The sequence below is a fragment of the Chanos chanos genome, chromosome 4 (genome assembly GCF_902362185.1).
Source record: "Chanos chanos chromosome 4, fChaCha1.1, whole genome shotgun sequence".
NCBI lineage: Eukaryota > Metazoa > Chordata > Actinopteri > Gonorynchiformes > Chanidae > Chanos > Chanos chanos.
In genome coordinates this window covers 4,736,948-4,756,999 of record NC_044498.1, presented here as the reverse complement: position 1 = coordinate 4,756,999, position 20,052 = coordinate 4,736,948, and the positions used below count along the sequence as shown (strand labels likewise).

The 20,052-nt window shown below is 43.0% G+C and overlaps 2 protein-coding genes across 3 annotated transcripts in view; both read left to right on the top strand.

The window, feature by feature from the left end:
- sash1a (SAM and SH3 domain containing 1a) overlaps positions 1–4,317 on the top strand; it is a 211,156-nt gene extending 206,839 nt beyond the window's left edge. For both annotated transcript variants that reach the window (XM_030771574.1, XM_030771576.1), the window contains 3 exons: positions 643–1,616; positions 3,612–3,743; positions 3,980–4,317. In XM_030771574.1, the coding sequence (XP_030627434.1) occupies positions 643–1,616; positions 3,612–3,743; positions 3,980–4,240 (1,367 nt within the window). In that variant the 3' untranslated portion in view covers positions 4,241–4,317. The remainder of the gene's footprint in view (positions 1–642; positions 1,617–3,611; positions 3,744–3,979) is intronic.
- Positions 4,318–9,510: 5,193 nt separating this feature from the next.
- usta (uronyl 2-sulfotransferase a) overlaps positions 9,511–20,052 on the top strand; it is a 57,388-nt gene continuing 46,846 nt past the window's right edge. Inside the window, exon 1 of the mRNA XM_030772942.1 lies at positions 9,511–9,736. Coding sequence (XP_030628802.1) covers positions 9,511–9,736 — 226 coding nt within the window. The remainder of the gene's footprint in view (positions 9,737–20,052) is intronic.

Here is a 20,052-nt window from a genome sequence, read left to right as displayed (position 1 = left end):
AATTCAGTTGGCTACAAACGGCTATAACTAGTCTTATTTAAAACCAAGTTAGCATTAGCTAAATGAGGTTACGATGGCTAGAAACATTTGCATATCAAAATAATACGGGTGCGTATGTTTCACAGTCCTTTCGGGGGGGGGGGGGGGGGGGGATGTAGTAGGTATTACCTCACAAAAGCACAAGTATCGTTAACATGTACTTGAGTATAAAATTCTGCAGAGTTTGTTTCCACCCAATTCCAATTTAAGAGTTTCTCCATTGCCATTAACAGCAACTGTAGAGCTAGGACGCAGTTGGCTACATAGCCGTACATACTTACTGAATGAAACATCTTCAAGATTTACATGACGATGAACATACCATTTTGCCGTTTTCCTCAGTGTGCAATGTGCAGTCGTTATGAGGTCCTCCCAGCTAAACCACAGAATTCACCAAACAGTGACTCACTAATGGCTGTCCTTCACGCTTAACAATCATGCTCGGTGTTCTTTCCATTCATTAACACCAGGCCTTTGCTTTTGCCTGTCACGATTAACCCGCATTACAAATAACCTTCGTTGCCCAGTAACGTCTAATCTGACCAACTGACCCAGTACTGAGATTGAGATACGTTCTCATCGCTGGCACTGCTCTGTTTCTAGGTAAGAGTCGTAAGGTCTCTCGTTCGAGTCACGGTTCGTCTGGCTTTGACTCGGGGCGACAGCAGTCTCCGGATTACCCCACCCTCCCTATGACTCGTTCCACGGAGGCGCTGCAGCAGCAGGTTAAGAAAGAACGCAAATTCCCCAAGCACTTCCTGCCGCGGCCAATCAAGGGCCTGAGCCTCCGCGGTCTGGGCCTGAAGATCGGACCGCGCCTCGGAGCCCGCGTGCCCTCCAGTCGCAGCTGCGAGGAGCTGGACGGTCCTCAGCAGACTCCCGAGAGCTGGAAGCGTTCGCATTCCCTCGGGGACCTACACTGGGAGCACGCGTTCGATCAGAACAAGGAGGGCCAGGACCAGAGATGGCGTAACAGCATAGAGGTCCAGACCGCTAAAGGGGGATTACAAGTCCAGAGTGGCCCCCACACTGAAGCGCGGAGTGAGGCGGGAGTCGTTAGCAGGCCAGTGGAAAAGCCCCCGGTGCCAACACAGCTGCCAATCAAACCCCTTTGCCCCACCTCACCTCCCCCACCAATCCCTGAGAGAGGGGCACTCTCAGCCCCTACCAGCCCTGCAGGGCTTCCTGCAAGGACTCACCCCAAAAAGCCCCCTGTTCCCCCACCTGTGCCAGTCAAAAAATCCAAGGAGCGCCTGCTGAATGGGTTACATCACCCTCCTCTCCTCCTTTCCGGCTCAACCCCAAACACTCCGACCCTGCCCCCAAAACCCATGTGTAGCCCGACAAGCCCTCGCGAAGCCACCCCGCCAACCCCCGCGTCTCCGGACGAGGCACCGGCTCTGCCCCCGCCCTGGCTGTCCGACCTGCCTGAGACAGCGTGCCCGCAGATCCACGGCGCCAAGGTGGCCCTCGGACGAAAGATCTCCCACGCCAAAATGGCTGACCTGGAGATGCTCCTGGAAGAGAAGATGGGGTTAGAGGGCATTGACCTCACGGAAGAACCCTACTCTGACAAGGTAAGGGCTCTGGAAGCTTACATTGTTATCATGTTATTGCAATGTTTCAGACAGTTATAAATATCACACTACAATGTTTCTGGATTAAGAGGGACTGAATTATGCTGATTACAACACTTGTTCTGAAGATTTGTTTTTGTGGAGGTAAAAAGGCGAGAAGAATATTAAAATTGTACAAGTCCAATTCTGAGTTGTTTCTGAAAGTCAGTTTTTGTGACCTGAATGTCACGGTGCTATTTGTGTCTTTATCAAATACAGTAATGTTTAAATGTTAAGTATGATAAGAATCCATCAAAACCTCCTTTAATTACAGAAAAAAAAATCTGTGACATTTTATAGTATTTACCGGGGCTGGACCTTCACGTGAAGGCACTGTTTAAAACACACACTGCCAGTTCATTCTTTTTCCCAAACTCTTTAGTACCAAAAAAAAAGACAAAAAAAAAACCCCACATGTAAGCTCTTTTTTTTTTTTTTTTTTTAACCTGGGTCTGACCTTAACTGGATGACAGATCATCAACTTGAAAGGAAACACAAGCAAGCAAAACACCGTTTGTAATTACAGCTAAAACACTGGAAAATGCCTGTTACGAATTGCAAAGTGGAGGCCGCTGTGTTGATGGGTTTTTTCTCCTATTAACTCCCCCCCCCCCCCCCCCTTACATGCTTAGCTTGCTTTAGACATAGCTATGCTAAATACAAACTCCTGAACTCCTGTTTCCAAGTGGGCTGTCTATGCCAGCAAAAAGGCTTTGGAGCTGCACTGTGGACTTAGCCTGGGATCCAAGGAGAAAAAAAAAAAAAAAAGAAACAAGGACAAAAAAAACCCCCAAAAAAAACCTTCTGTCTGCTGAAAGACCATCGTTGTGGATTTGGCCCTGGATTTAATTTATAGAGTAAAATATGCTAGAGGGGAAGCCCTCCCCGCTCCAGATCCCGTACTTGCCCTGTTTTAAGACCATGTGACCTTTTTAGCACGGTGACTGCAGCGATGCTCTGAGGTGTGTAAAGCTGAGGTGAGAAATATTTAGTCTGCTACCGCAGGCTGCACTACGGTTCCGTCTCTTTATTATTATTTTTTTTTTTAATTTATTTACGTCAAAACTGAGGGTGGACGGCGGAAGCCTAGACGTAATTCCAGTGAGGTTAAAATATTTTAAAAATGCACCGGAAAAAAAAAAAAGGAATCCACTGGATATTTTGTTTGTAACCGACGAGACTTCGCAGAGATCCAGTACGCTACCGTTACTTTTCCGTCGGAACCCGACCTGGCCGGTTTTGATGGCTGTATCGAAACAATCCGTTCAGATAACGTTCCTCTGACTTTGTGAAGAATGATGATGAGATTTCCATCGCACTGAAAATCTGTTTTATTGGCCTGCCGACAAACCGTCTTTAAAAAAAAAGAAAAAAAAAAGCGTCGTCTCCCCTTCGTTCCGTAACGGATGACCTCATCAGACAGTTATATAGCACTTCTGCGAGTCTAAAAAGCTGTTTGTTTTTCATAACAAAAGGTATTTGACGTCGTGCCAGATCGTTCGCAGTGTTACGACTCGTTAGATCACATAATTTGTCTACACCATGTCTCCCATTAAAACAAATGATTGAGTCTCACTAGCCTCGTAATTCCATAATTGGCACATAAAGTTTGCTTGTTTGGGCTTTAGCTTTTTGTCTCCAAGCATCCAGTCACACAGCGCTGCCACTGGAGACAAAACAGTACAACCACAGTGCATAAAACAGGACATTTTGGGTAAACTCTCTGACTTGATAAGTGTGTGAGTTTCTCCGGAGGTCGGCGCAATGAAGCAACCGCTATACTAATCCAATATTTACTCTGAAACCACTAGGCAATGGAAAACGAAGCAAGTCTAATTCTGGGGCGGGACGGGCCTCAGAGACTCGTGTTATGGTCTCTGTTGTTCCGCTCAACGTTCGTTTGTGACCTCTCTCTCTCTCTTTTTTTTTTCTCTTTTTTTGTTCTTTCTCTCTCAGCATGGCCGATGTGGCATCCCTCGGCTCTTGGTCCAGAGGTATGCGGAGGATTTGGAGCAGCCGGCGAAGGACGTGGCCTCCACGCTGGACCAGATCCGAGTCAAACAGCTCCGTAAGGAGCATCGCATGGCCGTGAGTCACTCTTAGAGATCCGTTCTAGCATTACCTCATAACAATGATTTACAGGTCAGCAGCTCCATGCGCTGTTTAAACCGTGACCAGCTGTGTCGAGGAGCTAATTGCGCGTCATATAGTTCATATGATGAATGCAGTTAATTGGATTAATTGAAGCAAGTTTTTTTTGTGCCTTTGATTTGTTCGGTAATGTCTGACGAGTTTCTTCTGCGTATGTCCCCCTCCGTGTGTAGATTCCCTCAGGTGGCCTGACCGAGATGTGTCGCAAACCCGTGTCTCCGGTTCACGTGAACTCAGTCTCTGATTGGCTGGTGTCCATCGGAATGCCCATGTACTCAGGCCTGCTATTGGCTGCAGGATATGACACTCTGGGCAGAGTCTGTGACCTAACAGAGGCGGGAGCGAGGGACGCCGGGGTGCAGGAGGACAGACACATACGCAGGCTGCTCAGCGAGGCCCGCTGTGTCACAGTCAACAACAACGCGCAGTCGTAACGTCCTTATGAGCGCTTATAACAGTCACGCGAGCTGTCGTAACGTTCTAACGAGCAGCCCGCGGCCGCGCTCGTGGAGTTCAAGAACGAAAATAACTTCTAGTCGGCTGCCTCGCTCCAAGAGCCTTTTAATCTTCCTGTCTTCATCATTTGTCTGTTGCTCTTTCTAATGTTTACAAGAAAACAAAGGCTGGTCTGGCTGATACGGACAAATTAACAGAGGCCTTTGTACTGTTGTATCTATAGTAACGACCCCAGATCATGACCTGGAAGAGCTGCCTTTTCTTTTTTGGAAATAGGACTTTTTTTTTTTTCAGAGGGGTTGGGTGGGTGTTTTTGTAAAGATTTTAATCACTGTTGCCGATATTAATATCTTCCTCCCTTTTTCTTTCTGCAATAAATGGGTGTTTATCGATTCCTGTCTGTTTTTTGATGAAAGAGGAAGAAGCCTGGCCAAAGCGTTTTTTTTTTTTTGTTTTTTGTTTTTTGTTTTTTGTTTTTTGCATAAGGACCGCATTGATATTTCTATTACAGACACAGTGTATACTGAAGGATGCTGTCTTTGGTCAGTCAAGTCATCCGTAAAAGTGGAATGTTTATACAATATTCATATGAATCTTTGGGATATCTTATATACATAACTTTGAAAATGATGCTTTTCTTTTTGGTCATTTCAAGCTTTGTGACTTTATCTAAGAGCACAGATTGTGTGATTGTATGGTGAGTAACAAAAGCCATTTCATTATCTTTCTCAGTCATCAAAAAGTGCCAAGTCTTTTTTGTTATTTTTTTAAAAGCGATGCTTTATTTTCCTTTGAATTTGCATTTGGGAAAAAAAACAAAACAAAAAACAATTCTATACTGCGTTTAGTCCTTCTGTGTACTGTTTCTAATGTAAAACACATAACTCTTTGGTGAGAGATCAGGCTTTTCTCAGTATATCTAAGCTAATTTTACACTGCCTTACACCGTTTATGTAAAACAGAATATCTACACATATACTCTACAGCTCTAACAATCCTCCAGAGGCCCTCTGACTCCAATGCACAAGCAGACAGCATATCTGAATGATTGGTTATTAGATATTGTGTGCGTGCGTGTGTGTGTGCGCGCATGTGTGCGTGCGTGCGTGTGTGTGCGTGCGTGTGCGTGCGTGTGTGTTTGGAGAGGGGTTGTTTTATTTTGTTTTGGTTTTTTTTTATATATATATATATACATATATATCATTATCTAGCACCTTGGTTTGAGAAAAGAGTCTATTGAGAGATTTTAAAATATTAGAAGGAAAAGAAAAAGAAAAAAAAAAAGCACACAGTTCGCAATCTCAGGTCGTGACGTACCACAGAAATCAAATACGGTTCCCGAGCGACGGTTCTGTCGCAGTCAGAAAGTGAAGACAGGAATGATTTCCGTTATTCTGAGAGAGTGAAGCTGCACACAACACTTCTTCCCTTTAAACGGAGCTGTCAGGTCATTAGAATTAGATCTGAAGCTACTGGGTGGCCTGGTAAATAGACGTCCACACAGAGTTGTGAGTAGGAATGCACGGCAGATATAGGGACAGTTGAAAAGAGGAGAGCTGTGGCGTGTTTACTTGACCTTTGGCTCATGCTCTGTTCTCAGATCAGTCAGTCAGTCAGTCTGTGTGGGCATGCCAACGGGTAGAGCTGAAAACACAGACAGTCATGGAGTAGAAAGTTAAAGGGGGAGTGCTTTTTCACATTTATACCCTGTCAGGCAAACACAACCAGTTTCCCTTTGTGTTTTTCCAAGCTGTTCGTATCAGTGTGCATTGAGATAGGCAGAGGGCAAACACATGGGCTGTTATATCATAATGTCATGGTTGGGTGGTTTTGGGGGGGAGGCGGCGGGGGTGTCCAGATGTTGACTCTCAGTCAGTCACACTCACTGATCCCTACGCTGGGGGGGGGGGGGGGGGGGGGCGGATAGAGCCCACATGCATTAGCTGTTGTCGATTACAGTCAGTAGCACTCAAGAACAGATGTCTGAGACGCTTTGAGTTTCACGGGGAGTCTGGGCTAAGGGCAGTTCTCTCAACGCTCTGACGAAGTTGAGGACAGCTGTCAACGCGGTTTCGCCGTTTTATGACGTCATGCGGTCGCGGGTTTGCCCCTCACAAATGCTCGATATTAGAGACCAGCTGACGTCAGCCGGGGAATCTCAAAGGACTCGTAGCGTTCGACACAGTTCCTCACGAGTTTTTCATGTAGACACTTGTAGTTGAAATATACCAAGGCAATACACAGTAACTGTTGGATGAACTGTGGTTTTTATCCATACTCTTTTTTTTTTTTTTTTTTATGTGATGGGATCAAAGATAATATTAAATTCAGGGTGTTCTTTACCCCCCCCCCCCAAATATGGAGTGCACTCTAATTAATTTGATCGAAAACAGCACAGTTCACACAGGCAGTAGCGTGGTGCACAGATTTAACACGATTCGTTTTTTAAACAGTGGATTTTTTGTTTTGTTTTGTTTTGGGTTTTTTTTTTTAAAAAAAGGAGAGATTTTGAAGGAGTTTCATTAATCAAAATTATGATGCCTTTTTTTTTTGTTGTTGTTGTTGTCGTTCCTCTTTAATCAAAAGTGGTGTTCTGTGAACTGTGAGGATTTTTCTTCCTCTCTTGCATAAAGTAAAATTCAAATTAAAAAACAAAAAAACAAACAAAACAAAACAAAACAAAACAAAAAAACATGTTTTATGACATTACTGTTACTGTTAAAAGCACTTTAGAGGTAAAACTTTTTGTTTGTTTGAATTTCTTTTTTCATTTTTGAGGAAAAGATTTAATGGAAAAAAATGACAATATTGGAGCTTACTTTGTTAGTCCGTAAGTGGACACTTGTTTTCAGGTGATGTAAAGAGAGAGAAAATTTCTAATGTATGTTTTCAGATCACTGAGTAGGACGTCTGAGTTCCCAATGCCAATTTGCTAATGTAAGAACAATATCTAATCACCCATCGATTAATTAACGACTGCCAATTAATTACTTCCAATGGTTTTGCATTTCTTGAAAATAAATAAATAAAAGAACCATAATTAGATATATAAAATGATTAACAGATGTTGCACATTCTGTACATGTAATTGATATTTAAATAACTTATTTTTTTTTTTTTGCTTTTCATATCAACTGTAATTATTAGCTGTACTATACGAGAATAAGCAATACCCTGGTTTTTTTTGTTATCGTTTTTTTTTTTTTCTTTTTTTGGTTTTATTTTGCATATTGCTTTAGCTGGTGACATTCTACAATATCTATTGTAAAATACATGTGTACAAACGATTTTATCTGGTTTCAACTAGTTAATGATTGTCTATAAAGATTTTGCTTGTGTACTGAAACAAAAGAATATGTCTAAAACTATTTGTCACTCCACAGTATAATAAAAATTTCTCTTGGCATTCTGCACTGTTTTGCTGGTCTCTCTCTTTCTCTTTCTCTCTCTCTGTTTTGTAGGCCATACCCCAAGCCATCTAATGTGTCGATGTGAGGTTATAAATTTCATTTTGCTTGCACACACATTTCAAGACAGACTTGTCTATGGAACCACATTGACGAGAAAAACGAACGGTTAATTTCATGAACCTTCAGGGCCCATAACGTCAACCAATTCTTCCCTACATCTCCGAGCACGTTTGATTGCCCGTTTCCTCAGCTTTAGGGTTGAATCTCTCCGGTTACACTTTCTAGAAGCTTAGACACATAGACTACCTCTTGTCAGACCCTATAATGAATTTAGAACAAAAACTCTTGATGGATGAACGAGGCCTATACAAACATGGAACGACAAACTGCGGATTTAAAGCGAAACCAACAGTCAAAGCGATAATGGCTACTGCAAAGCAAAATCGACTCAAGGGAAAAAAAAAATGAAAATTTGTGCTGGTGGTGACATGTTGCTATGAAATTTCACCATGCTTAAAATTGCTGATATTTTTATAGCTTAATAACTCAGCATTCGCGTATCACCTTACGTTCTAACATGCAATCAAAACACGCAGAGGCGCGAAAGCGACAGCAAGGACTATTAACACATGATAAAACACTGGTGCTGTTTTCTTCGTGGCCGGATATTTAATTCAGTTAACCAACATGTTATTTTGTTTCATTAAATAAGAATTACGAACGAAACCAAAAAACAATTTCACCAAGATAGTCAAAATGTCTTCAAATCTCCGTCAGTATGACTGAGCAATCATTGCGTATTGAGCCACAGAAAAGTAACGGCTGTTTTGATTGGAGTTTTAATTATGCTTTTATTTATTATTTATTTGTTCAACAGCTGTAACAGAACCATCATATACTATAGATTTAGTGATGAAAGGAATAGACTTGTTGTGTTATTACAGTTCTTACCGTAGTTACAAGTTTACTAGTACTCTCAAGTAGGCTACTTACTAATACTTACTGCGGCCTTTTCTGTAACGGCCTAATGACAGGACAGCGCACATAGAGAGCAAGAGAAAGGTACAACTTTCTCTTAATAGGAGAGCAGAGACGGTGAGAGCTCGTGTCTGTCAGCCTGCCAACGACCCAGCCACTCCCAGACAATTACTCTAAAGCCTTTGGGCCATATTCGGGTCAGGAAAACCTTTGATCAATTCGCCTGGTATTTAAAAGTCTGTATTCAACATCTGTCGTGATCTACCGGGATGAGGTATTATGAGTAAAATGGTAAAACTTCATATGTGGATTGGTGTACTCGTATAGGAGTAAATCTTCGGGCTCGAGTGGGTCTTTTGAGAGTCCGGATGGTTTCAGAAATTACCGTTTCACTGACTCTTGCGTCCCCGTCAAGCCGTTATTAAGAATCCTTGAATAATACAGAGGAGTTACATTCACTGGTTGAGCTAATCTCAACGGCCTACTAGTATCCACAGAAATTTATAAAAAAAAAATCAACCACAGGAGGTCGCTGTTTTGCGAGAGTAGTACTTCGCATTTGGGTGCAGCCTACCCCTAACTTTTTTTTTTTCATAAACGTTCAGTAATCTGACACCGCTACCAACCCGAAAAACGGAGAGGAAGGATGGATTCTCTATTGCATTCGCAGTTATAACTTAGCGAAAGCGAGACAAGAGGACGACCCTAAGGAAGCCTAGCGACTCGTAGCCTGGGTGGGCGTTTGTCATATCTGTCTTCAGCGGAGTTCGCGTTTTCTTAAATGCTATCAATGCAAAAAGTTTCTCTCTCCAAAGGCGGATGGATGACCACCATTCTCGGCGGTTCCATGTGAGGAGACGATGAAGAATTACAACAGCAGCCCCCGTCAAAACAACCAGACTCCTAATCACAGTAGAGATCGGAACAACAAGACAGTCCACTGGTTTTCTGCGATTTGGCTTCGTTTCTCTCTGCGCGATTATGGTTTCTGCATGGCTACACTGTTTCTCTTCTGCTTCGGTTCGCTGGTTTACCAGTTGAACGGAGGACCCCCTAAAGTTCTGCTTGAAATCCGTCGTTATCTCGGTAAGAACCAAAGTCTTTTTTTCTTTTCTTTTTTTTTTTTCCTTTTTGGGTACCTCTGGCGAAGTTGTTTTAAGTGATGTTTTTAAGCAGTATCAACGTGTGCAAAATTTCCGCTGTGGCTTACTTTTCCAGATTTCGGGTCTGTTGTGGGTTTTCAACTCTTAGTTTGACGACGTGTTACAGCAGGTTAACGAGTCTTTACTGCTGTCGCCCCCACCCCCAAACTTCACGCAACGATATAAAATATATTTTTTTTAATATATTCTATTAATCGAAGGTTCGAATGCGGTCGCGGCATCTTCACTAAATTCTTCCAAAATAGCACAGATTCTTCGGGCTGTCATCGCGGTTGTCAACGTGTTATGAGTGAATGAGTTTAAAGAGGTCACAGGAAATGAATGTGCAAATCTTCAACTATGCCTGCACGAATATGCAGGTGCAAGTACGATGCAGTTGTTTTTTATTCTAATCTCTCTCTCTCTCTCTCTTTCTCTCCCTCTGTGTGTGTGTGTTAGTCTATATGTTTGGATGAGAGCTGCTTTGCATACGGCCACCTGTCGCTTAACTTAGTTGATTCGTATTTCTGAGACCTAAACACACTGTTTAAAACTGTAGTCTGACCCCACTCATCACTTGGGTATTCGTATCTTAACCGACGCCAGATTTAAACCAGTCTTTTAATTGTGTTGCTCTGACACTTGCGGGTAAACCGATCGATTTTCATCATCATTCTTTGAGAGTTCGTGGCCTGTTTTTCAGTCTGTCTGCACTGCTCTGCCCGACAGTTCATCTCGGTTATTCAGAGGACTGAGAAAATGGGCTAGCTGTGTTAATCGTCATTGTATGAATGATCTGTGTTTGGAAATATTTCTGTGTTATGTTTGGTTAGACTCAGCGGGTGACTTAGGGCTGGCGGCATGTACAGCGTGTGTTTCATGTGAGCGGCTGTGGTGGTGAACAGCATGCCGAAATACGGCAAGCTTAATGGATTTAATGTTTTTTTTTTTTTTCTTTACGTGAGTGAAAGTATTTTCTCAGCGGATTGTATGTTATGGGAAAGTTATGAATACGTCCCTCTAAAGTCACTCAAGGTAACATAAGGCGAAAGGACCTTGATTGGTCTGAGCGAGAAGAAGGGGGGAACCTGGAGAGAGAGAGAGAGAGAGAGAGAGAATCTTTACTGTGTCGTAAGGTATGATGATATATGAAGGAAGATCCCAGTTAATGTTTACGCTGAAATGTACTGTGGTGTTGTAGTGGAGAACAGAGTGTCAATACGTTCCACATTCAGTCTTCTCATCTTTTCCTCCAAGAGTGTTCATCTTCTCTCCATCTGTCCTTATGCTAGAATCTCTCTCTCTCTTTCTCTGTGTGTGTGTTTGTGTGTGTGTGTTTTGTTAATTTGGCCTCTCTGAAATAATGTGACTAATGTCTGGATCAGGACTTTGTGTAATCAGCTTGTAATCCTTCAGGTCGTATTGGGTTTCCACAGTTTTACTGAGCGTGCGCACACACACACACACACACACACACACACACACACACACACACACACACAGGGAAAGACAGACAGAGAGAGAGAGAGATGTGCATGATGTTCAGTACCACAAACGGGAGTTACTTTCATGCCTGCACACACACATATTCATTCATTTACCCCTCACAACAAGAAAAACGACTAAGTAATCTTACAGTACACACACACACAGGCATGTTTCCACACAGATAGTACCCATGCGCTGTGCACGCACACGCACGCACACACACACAAACACACAAACACACACCTTAAGGCTTAACACAGACAAGAAAAACCAGCAGCTATAACACTGTGTGTGTGTCTATGTGTGTGTGCGTGTCTGTGTGTGTGTGTGTGTGGTGTGTGTGTGTGTCTGTGTGCGTGTCTGTGTGTGTGTGTGTGTGTGCTGTCTGACTCTCTCAGTAATTCTGTAGTTGTCGTGATAAGAGGGAGGACGAGTGGTTGTTGGTTGTGGTTGTTGTCTCTATGTGTGTTTACTGTTGAAAATTAGCCACCATTCCTGCAGACTGTGCAGCCTAAACCACAATAAGATGCCTCCCTCTCCCTCTCCCTCTCCTTCTCTCCTCTGCTCTTCTCTGCACCTCTCTTCTCTTCTCTGCTCCTCTCTTCTCTTCTCTTCTTTCCTCTTCTCTTCTCTTGCCTGTTGAATGTGAGCTCTGTGAGCGGCCAGGATGCTATGGTATCTGTGGAATGTTTTGACTGTATGAGAGAAAAGCACGTCAGTGATGCTCAGAAACACTCCCCCTGTCTCCAGACAGACTAAGGTGTGTGTGTGTGTGTGTGTGTGTCTGAATGTGTGTGTGTGTGTGCGTGCATGCGTGTGTGTGTGTCTGAATGTGTGTGTGTGTGTGTGTGTGTGTGTGTGTGTGTGTGTTTTTCCCTGCAGCTTATTAGACCTGCCATTAATCATACTGTATGAAGGAGCTCTGATTGTCAAAACTAACTCACACACTGAAATTTATTATTTCTTTTCTCTCACAAAAAGCCATTTGAGGTAAGCGCTCTCTCTCTCTCTCTCTCTCTCACACACACACACACACACACACACATACACACACACAGAAGGACTAATATATGAATATGTGAGAACGTCTCATTGAACAAAGTGAGTATAGCCTGACACTACATGACCACCAACACATGATTAACCCTGTGTTTGTGTGTGTGTGAGAGAGAGAGAGAGAGAATGGGAGTGAGGACTCGTGTAAGAGACAGATGTTGATGGAGGGAAAGTGAATGGCAGAGAATGAGTGTGTGTGTGTGTGTGTGTGTGTGTGTGTGTGTGAAACAGGGAGACTGAGCTGAAGAGAATGGAAGAGAGAAAAGCAGGTGTACACTTTCATGCTCTCTATCCCATTCACTCTCTCATATCCCATAACACATACACACACACACACACACACACATACATACATACACACACATACACACACACACTGTAAAGTCAGAAGAGCTTAGACCCTATAGTTACAGGCCAAGAACATAAATATAGGGGTAACAAAAAGTAATTATGTTATATGATATGCGCACACACACACACACACACACTGGCCTATGGAAATTCAGATGAAGGACAGATAGCGTTGTACAGCAGTAGTCAGCTGTAGTCAACTGTTCCAGTCACAGAGGTGTGATTTTTGGCATGTCCTGCTGATTCTCTCTCATGCCAACTCGGCACTCTCATTCTTCCTGTTTGAAAATATGAAAAGTGAGGCATAGATTTTACTTTACTTTTTTATTTTTATTTATTCTGTCTGGCTCTCCTCACAACTTGACAGTTTTATTGATTGGCTTTCTCACTTCCAATTGAATCTTGGCCCACATGGGTGGGCGGGTCCCTTTGGAAACGAGACAGGAAGCTGGCATGGGGATCTGTCAGTCATAAAGAATAGGGTTTGCTTTATGTCGTTGAGTTGCCAGGTTACAGGAGAGATCTGAATGTAACCCCCCCCCCATTGGAACCGAACCGATCTCATGAAATTATTTAAAAAAAAAAATCAAAACATGACCAAGCTGAAATGGCAGACTTGGTTCATTTGAGATTAAATGTACTTTAAATGAATTTAAACAGGTTTGAAATTATAGTTGAGAGTTTAAGTAGGGGCAATGAGTTCTTGTGTCAGCTGACATAGAGCTCATGTGAGTGAACATGCACACGCACGCACACACACACACACACACACACACACACACACACAGACGGTCTGCTGGTTTGACACCCAGGCGTTGGTATGAGTTTTATCCCTCTGTGTGGTCATTTCTCTGGCCTGAAACTCAAAGCTCCACCCTAGTACACCTCCTGTCTGGTTCTGTTGTTATTTACATGTTTACTCTTGCCTGTTAAAATTGTTTAAGGTCAATAAAAACAAAATAGCTTTCACATGAGTGGACCAAGGATGAATGCTTCCAGGAAACCTCAAGGAGATATGTGTGTGTCTATGTATGTGTGTGTGTGTGTGTGTGTGTATGTGTGTATGTGTGTATGTGTATGTATGTGTGTGTGTGTGTCTGTGTGTGTGTGTGTGTGTGTAGGTGTGTGTGTGTGTGTGTGTACAGCTACAGCCTGTCAGAGACTATGTCTAAATGACCGTGAAGTGAGGAGTCCTGTATCAGATTGTATCAGCTCCTCTATGAACCCCTGGTAGGACATCAAGAGAACTTGTCTGACTTAAAAGTGAGAGTCCCTTTTTTTTCCCCCCCGACTGTCATATGTTCATACAAAAACAATACAGACATTTTTGAAGGGGAAATTCTCTCCTCTTGACTCTCTCACTAATTAAGTAAAACAAGCCTGACACACCTCTGTCTAAAGGACCCGTAGGAACAATGGCTACTTCCTCCCACCACCAGTGAGAAACAGTGAGAGCCACTGAGAAACCGTGAGAGGCGGTGAGAAGCAGTGAGAAACAGTGAGAGGCAGTGAGAGACAGTGAGAAACAGTGAGAGGCAGTGAGAAGCAGTGAAAAAAAGTAAGAGGCAGTGAGAGACAGTGAGAAACAGTGAGAGGCAGTGAGAAACAGTGAGAAACAGTGAGAGACAGTGAGAGGCAGTGAGAAGCAGTGAGAAACAGTGAGAGGCAGTGAGAAGCAGTGAAAAAAAGTAAGAGGCAGTGAGAGACAGTGAGAAACAGTGAGAGGCAGTGAGAGGCAGTGAGAAACAGTGAGAAACAGTGAGAGGCAGTGAGAAACAGTGAGAGGCAGTGAGAGGCAGTGACAGTGCAGTCATCATCATTACACATCACTCAGAAAACTCTGCACTTCTCTGCAAACAGAAAAAAAACCTTCTCTTTTTTCCTGCCAATCACTGAGTTGGAAATTTATTACCAACACATCTACCATTGTTGGCCGATCGTTCAGTGTGTGAATTTCAGTTCATTATTGGTAATTTCAGTAACGATTCAATACAAACACAAGAAAATACATATAAAAAAACCATTAAAAAGTCATGGTAATATACTGAGGTAAAGGGCCTCATGAACCCAAGTGTCAAAAAGATGAACACACTCTGTTCCCTGTCAGCGGTTTAAAACAGGCGAACGGTCGTGTCCAGGGTGCGCGTTCAGGCAGAGGTGCGCTGTTAGTCAAATATCGTTGGCACAGAGATGGTACGCGTTCCTCTTGGCAGATGCCAGAAGATGTTTGTTCAAAGTCATGAATTTATGTAATTGTCCAAATTGCTACACTCAATTAACGATCAAATGCCAAACGCCATTGTTTTCACCATTTTCAAAAGGGGGGAAAAAAAGAAACCAGGAAAAGGCCCATTTGGACTAACAGTGACTAATTTGGAATAATTCCTCTGTTATTGGAAGTTTTCCTATGCCCCCCCTCCCCTCTCTCTCTCTCTCTCTCCCTCTCTCTCTCTCTTTCTCACTCACATTCTCTCTCTCACTCACTCCCTCTCTCTCTTTCTCTCCCTCTCTCTCCTTCTGGAAGGATGAAGTATTTGAACAGTATTACTCAACAGGAGAGGCAGGTCCAAAACGCTTGTTCTTTGGAAAAAGAGAATATTGTTGTCCATGTTTCTTTGGAAAAAAAAAAGAATATTGTTGTCCATGCTGCAGTAAGTAAATAAACTGTCTAGACTGCAGACATACTTACATCTGCACACAACTTATATCTTACTGTCAGTGTGTCTTATATCCGAAACCCATGAAGTTTTCAGGATTATCTGCTGTTGTCCTAAGAAAGAGAGAGAAATAACAGAGAGAGAGCCGGAGAGAGAACATTTGAGTCCGAGTCGCATTTTTGGCAGGGGAACATCTGTGAAGTTTTCTTTGGGCTGAAAGAACTATGTAAGGTGTGGTATCTCACATCTGCCAAAGCTTCAGTGCTTGGAGACAAACATCTTGAAAACTATTAAGAACGGCAACTTCCGCTCCAGGCCTCGAAAACCAGCCGACGAAGGAAATATCAACCTTCAGAAGTCCAACGTCAAATACGAACGCACGCATGAACGACACGCAACCACAAATAACCCCACTGTTGTTTTTATCAGAAAATATGAGACCACTTCCGTATCCTTTTTTTTTTTTTTGGGGGGGGGGGGGGGGTGCACTTCGCTCCTTCAGTGTAGAAAACTCCTGTCTGATGCACATTCGTGAGCAAGTCATTTTGTTGTTCATTGTTATCTCAGAAACAAACAAACAAACCAAACAAAAACAAAACACATACAGTCAATTTGGACCTTGAAAAAAAAGCTTCTCCAAGGGTTTTTTTTTCTCATGAGGTTTCACCAAGTAATATCGTAAAAAACAAATATGATCACAGCAGGACTCCTACCACCTGTCTCACCTGTCTTTCTTTTATTTGTTAGTTTGTTTACTTTTGATTCTTTAGATGCTCGCCCAGAGGGTTAAAAAACAACAACATCGGCGTAGTCTTAAGCGTTCTTCTCTCCGTCAGGGGAGGGGGGGGGGGGGGGGTTTGAAGAGAGGAGCGTTTTGCAGTGGTGGCCCCTCCTCCGAAACGCTGTAATTGCCTGTTAAAAGAAAAAAAAAATCTCTTTAAAGTGGAGTTGTTCAGCCCCGGTGGCCATGACTGTACCTTGTTTTTTGGAGCTGGTCCCTCCCCTCACGGGCAGATAACCGCAGTTCAGCTCTGTTACGCTCATCTGCTGCTCATGTCAAAATCAAGTGGAGACGAGGAACTAAAATATGTGCTTCAAAATAGCAACTTTAAATATACACTCATAACTGCTGGTTGCTGGTTTTGGAATATATGTATGTATATATATATATATGTGTGTGTGTGTGTGTGTGTGTGTGCAGACGCTTTTATGTTTTATATAGGGAGAGTCCTGTGGGACACGCTACATGGCCTAAACGTTTCCACAGAACGTCAGTGCCAACTCACAATAACAATGTCAGTACATTGTTGGACCACATTTTACACACCCACCGCCACCCCCCCCCGCCCCCCCCCAAAACCACCCCCCCCACCCCCCAAAACCCGCCAACCCCACCTTCAATGCCAGGTCTGTGTTCCAGCCCGAGTCGCTCACACAACTCTGTAACCATGACAACATGAAGGCTCCTGATGTTGGAGGAGAACAAGACCACCCCAACCTACCTCCCTCCCTCCCTCCCTCCCTCAAAGATTTTGTTTGAAATGCTGAAGAGATGAAGCGTTCTTGTATGAAGAGACTGTCGTGATAGGTGTCCTTTAATTGGCTGAACGCGCGCTCTTTTCAGTGGCTGGTTGAGAAGTTAGCTGTCCGGGGAGTTTTACCCATGTGTTTATTCGGGTCAAACAGTGGGTTCAGTCTAATTCAGCACATTCACATTCTACCTCCGCTCTTTTATGAAGTGAATTCACGTAAAACATTCCTCAGGTTTAAAGTCAATGTTGTGATTAATTTTCCGAATTTTCTGGATTTGAAGTGTCTCCCAGGGGCCCAATCAGGCCTAAGTTGTTTAACTGGAAAAAACACATTTTTCTTTTCTTTTCTTTTCTTTTTTTTTTTTTTAGTTTTCTGAGGTGCTGTAAGGAGAAGGGTGAGAGAGAAAGAGAGAGAGAGAGAGAGAGAAGAGATGGACCATCCATGGTGGTCCTTTAGCAAGCAGCCCAAACCCGCCTCAAAACCCCACGTCTTCCGTCTGTCATTAGCCGTAATCACATATGGAGCGGAGGTTTATGCTCTCCTCCCCACCTCCTTTTAGCAACGGAAGAGGAGGTACAAACCAAACCAAACCAAACCACGGTGCTGCTCCTCAGTCCTGCGCCGGCCCTCTCGGAGGCCCATGGTTCATATTTTCACATTTATGGTTAATATTTCCCTCCCCCATGAGCAAAAAGATTTTACGATACACAACGTTCCTCTTTTGTCAAAATGAAAGATGTTTTATGCTCATTTAAAAATGTCCTGTTCGCCTGTAAAAGCTAAATAACGGGACCATGACCAAACGTTTTATTTTTGCCACATTTGTAATGTCCTTTATATTGACGTTATATTGTATTAGTGATATGAGGCTGTATTTTGTGTTGTAGCAACAGAATTGTAGGGACAATATGGAAACATACGGCCAGTCCCTCTTTAATCCTATTTCCGACCACCGATATAGATCCAGTAAAACCATTGGGTCCCAGATAACGACTTCCATCTGACTTAGATCTCTGTATAGAACGCAGCTTGCATGTGAACAAACTGACCTAGGATCAGCCCTCTCCGTCCTTCACACCGTCAGTTCAGGTTTTAATGAAACTCACCTGACATAAATCACACCTACAGATCTAATAAAGTGAATTTAACATTGTGTTGGATCGCAGTATGTTTTTTAAATGTTTTTTTATATAGTGTTTGTCTTCACAGCACGCGCGTGAGAATCTGGAAAGTCTACTAGTGTTTCAACTTCAATAAGAACGCAAGATCAAAAGCAAGGAGAGAGAGAGAGACAGAGAGAGAGAGAGAGAGAGAGTTCCCTGCTGAGCAATTTCAAATCAGAAAATATCGTAACTACCCCCAGCTCTGTGTTAGCCAACAGCTAATTGATACACCAAAACCAGCTAACCTAACCCGGGACACATATTAGAAGATGTGTGTTCATCTAAACGTTTTTGAGGCACTTGACCGAGGAAAAAAGAGAGCGCTGTAAAAAAAAAGATGTTGTTTCATTTCCCTTTTCCAGATTACTGCTTTCGCTCTATGTAAGGCTGCACGTTCGCTCTCGTCTGAAGCCCTGTGGAAAGCGGTGTGTGTTTGTAATGTGTATTCCACGAAATTTAGCCAGGTTGTAAGTCACATAGAGTGGAAACCCGCGTACGCTCGACATGGTCTCGTTATAAAATGTAACAGTAGATTGAAGTTACGGCACTGAGCTCAAACACTTTCAGTCTCTTCCGCTGTAAATTATATGCTTTGTACAATGTTTAATGGAGTGTTTTATACCTTGTTATGAGTTCTCTGTGTATGTTTGGTGTGAAATGGTAAAATAGTAGTATATAGGATACTATAGTATATGTATGTAAGTAAGTATGTATGTATATATATGTCTGTGTGTGTGTGTGTGTGTGTGTGTGTGTATATATATATATATATAGATAGATAGATAGACAGATAGATATTGTGTGTGTGTGTGTGTGTGTGTGTGTGTGTGTGTGTGTGTGTGTGTGTGAGAGAGAGATGTGTGTGTGACGAGTTGTATGTGATGATTTTTTTAGAACTGAATGCGAGACTGTGTAATATACAGTTGACAAAGCTGGGAGGTGAGAGTAATTGTGGCTTTCTGTTAAAGCTCTGTTGTTTCCGCATGTTTAGTCAGGTGATGTAAGACACAGCAGAGGGGACCCTGTCTGTGGGCACATGTGTGGGTTTGAGAATGTCTCAGTGTGGCCATGTGTGTGTGTGTGTGTGTGTTTTGTGTGTGAATACACGTTCTTTAATACCCCTGAGTCATGCTCTTAATGAAGCCTGATAGCGTTGACCAGACCATATCACTGTGAGCTGTGTTTACTAAGAGCTGAGGAATGTGTTTAAGGAAAAGCCCTGATAACTCTCAGCTCACAGAGTAAACAACCTACAACCAATGAAAAACCTCTACAGCCCTCCCAGCAGACAACCTATAACCAATCAAACACCTCTTCAGCTCTCACAGTACACAACCTACCACCAATCAAACACCTTTTCAGCTCTCACAGAGTAAACAACCCACAACCAATGAAAAACCTCTTCAGCTCGTAGCGTAAACAACCTACAACCAATCAAAAACCTCTTCAGCTCTCCCAGTAGACAGCCTACAACAAGCTGAAAACTTCTTCAGCTCTTTCAGTACACAACCTACAACCAATCAAACTGAACTTTAACTCTCTCAGTAGACAACCTACCACCAATGGAACACAACTTTTACTCTCTTGATTGACAATCTACCGCCAATCAAACCTCCTGCTCAGCGCTTTCAGTAGACAATCTAGCACCAATCAAACACAACTTTAGATCTCTCAGTAGACAATCTAGCACCAATCAAACACAACTTTAGATCTCTCAGTAGACAATCTAGCACCAATCAAACACAACTTTAGATCTTTCAGTAGACAATCTACCACCAGTCAAAAACCTTCTCAGCTCATAGAGTAGGCAACCCACCTCCAAATCTACCACCTCCTCAGGTGCGGCAGATGCCTCCTCAACTCTTACAGTCGTCTTTTCAGTTCTGACTGCACCTCCTTCGTTCTGACAAACACCTCCTCAGCTCTGACAATCATCTGCATCGCTCTCACAGACACCTCCTCTCCTCTGACAAACACCTCCGCAGCTATCCTAGCAGACAGCCTCCTACCAA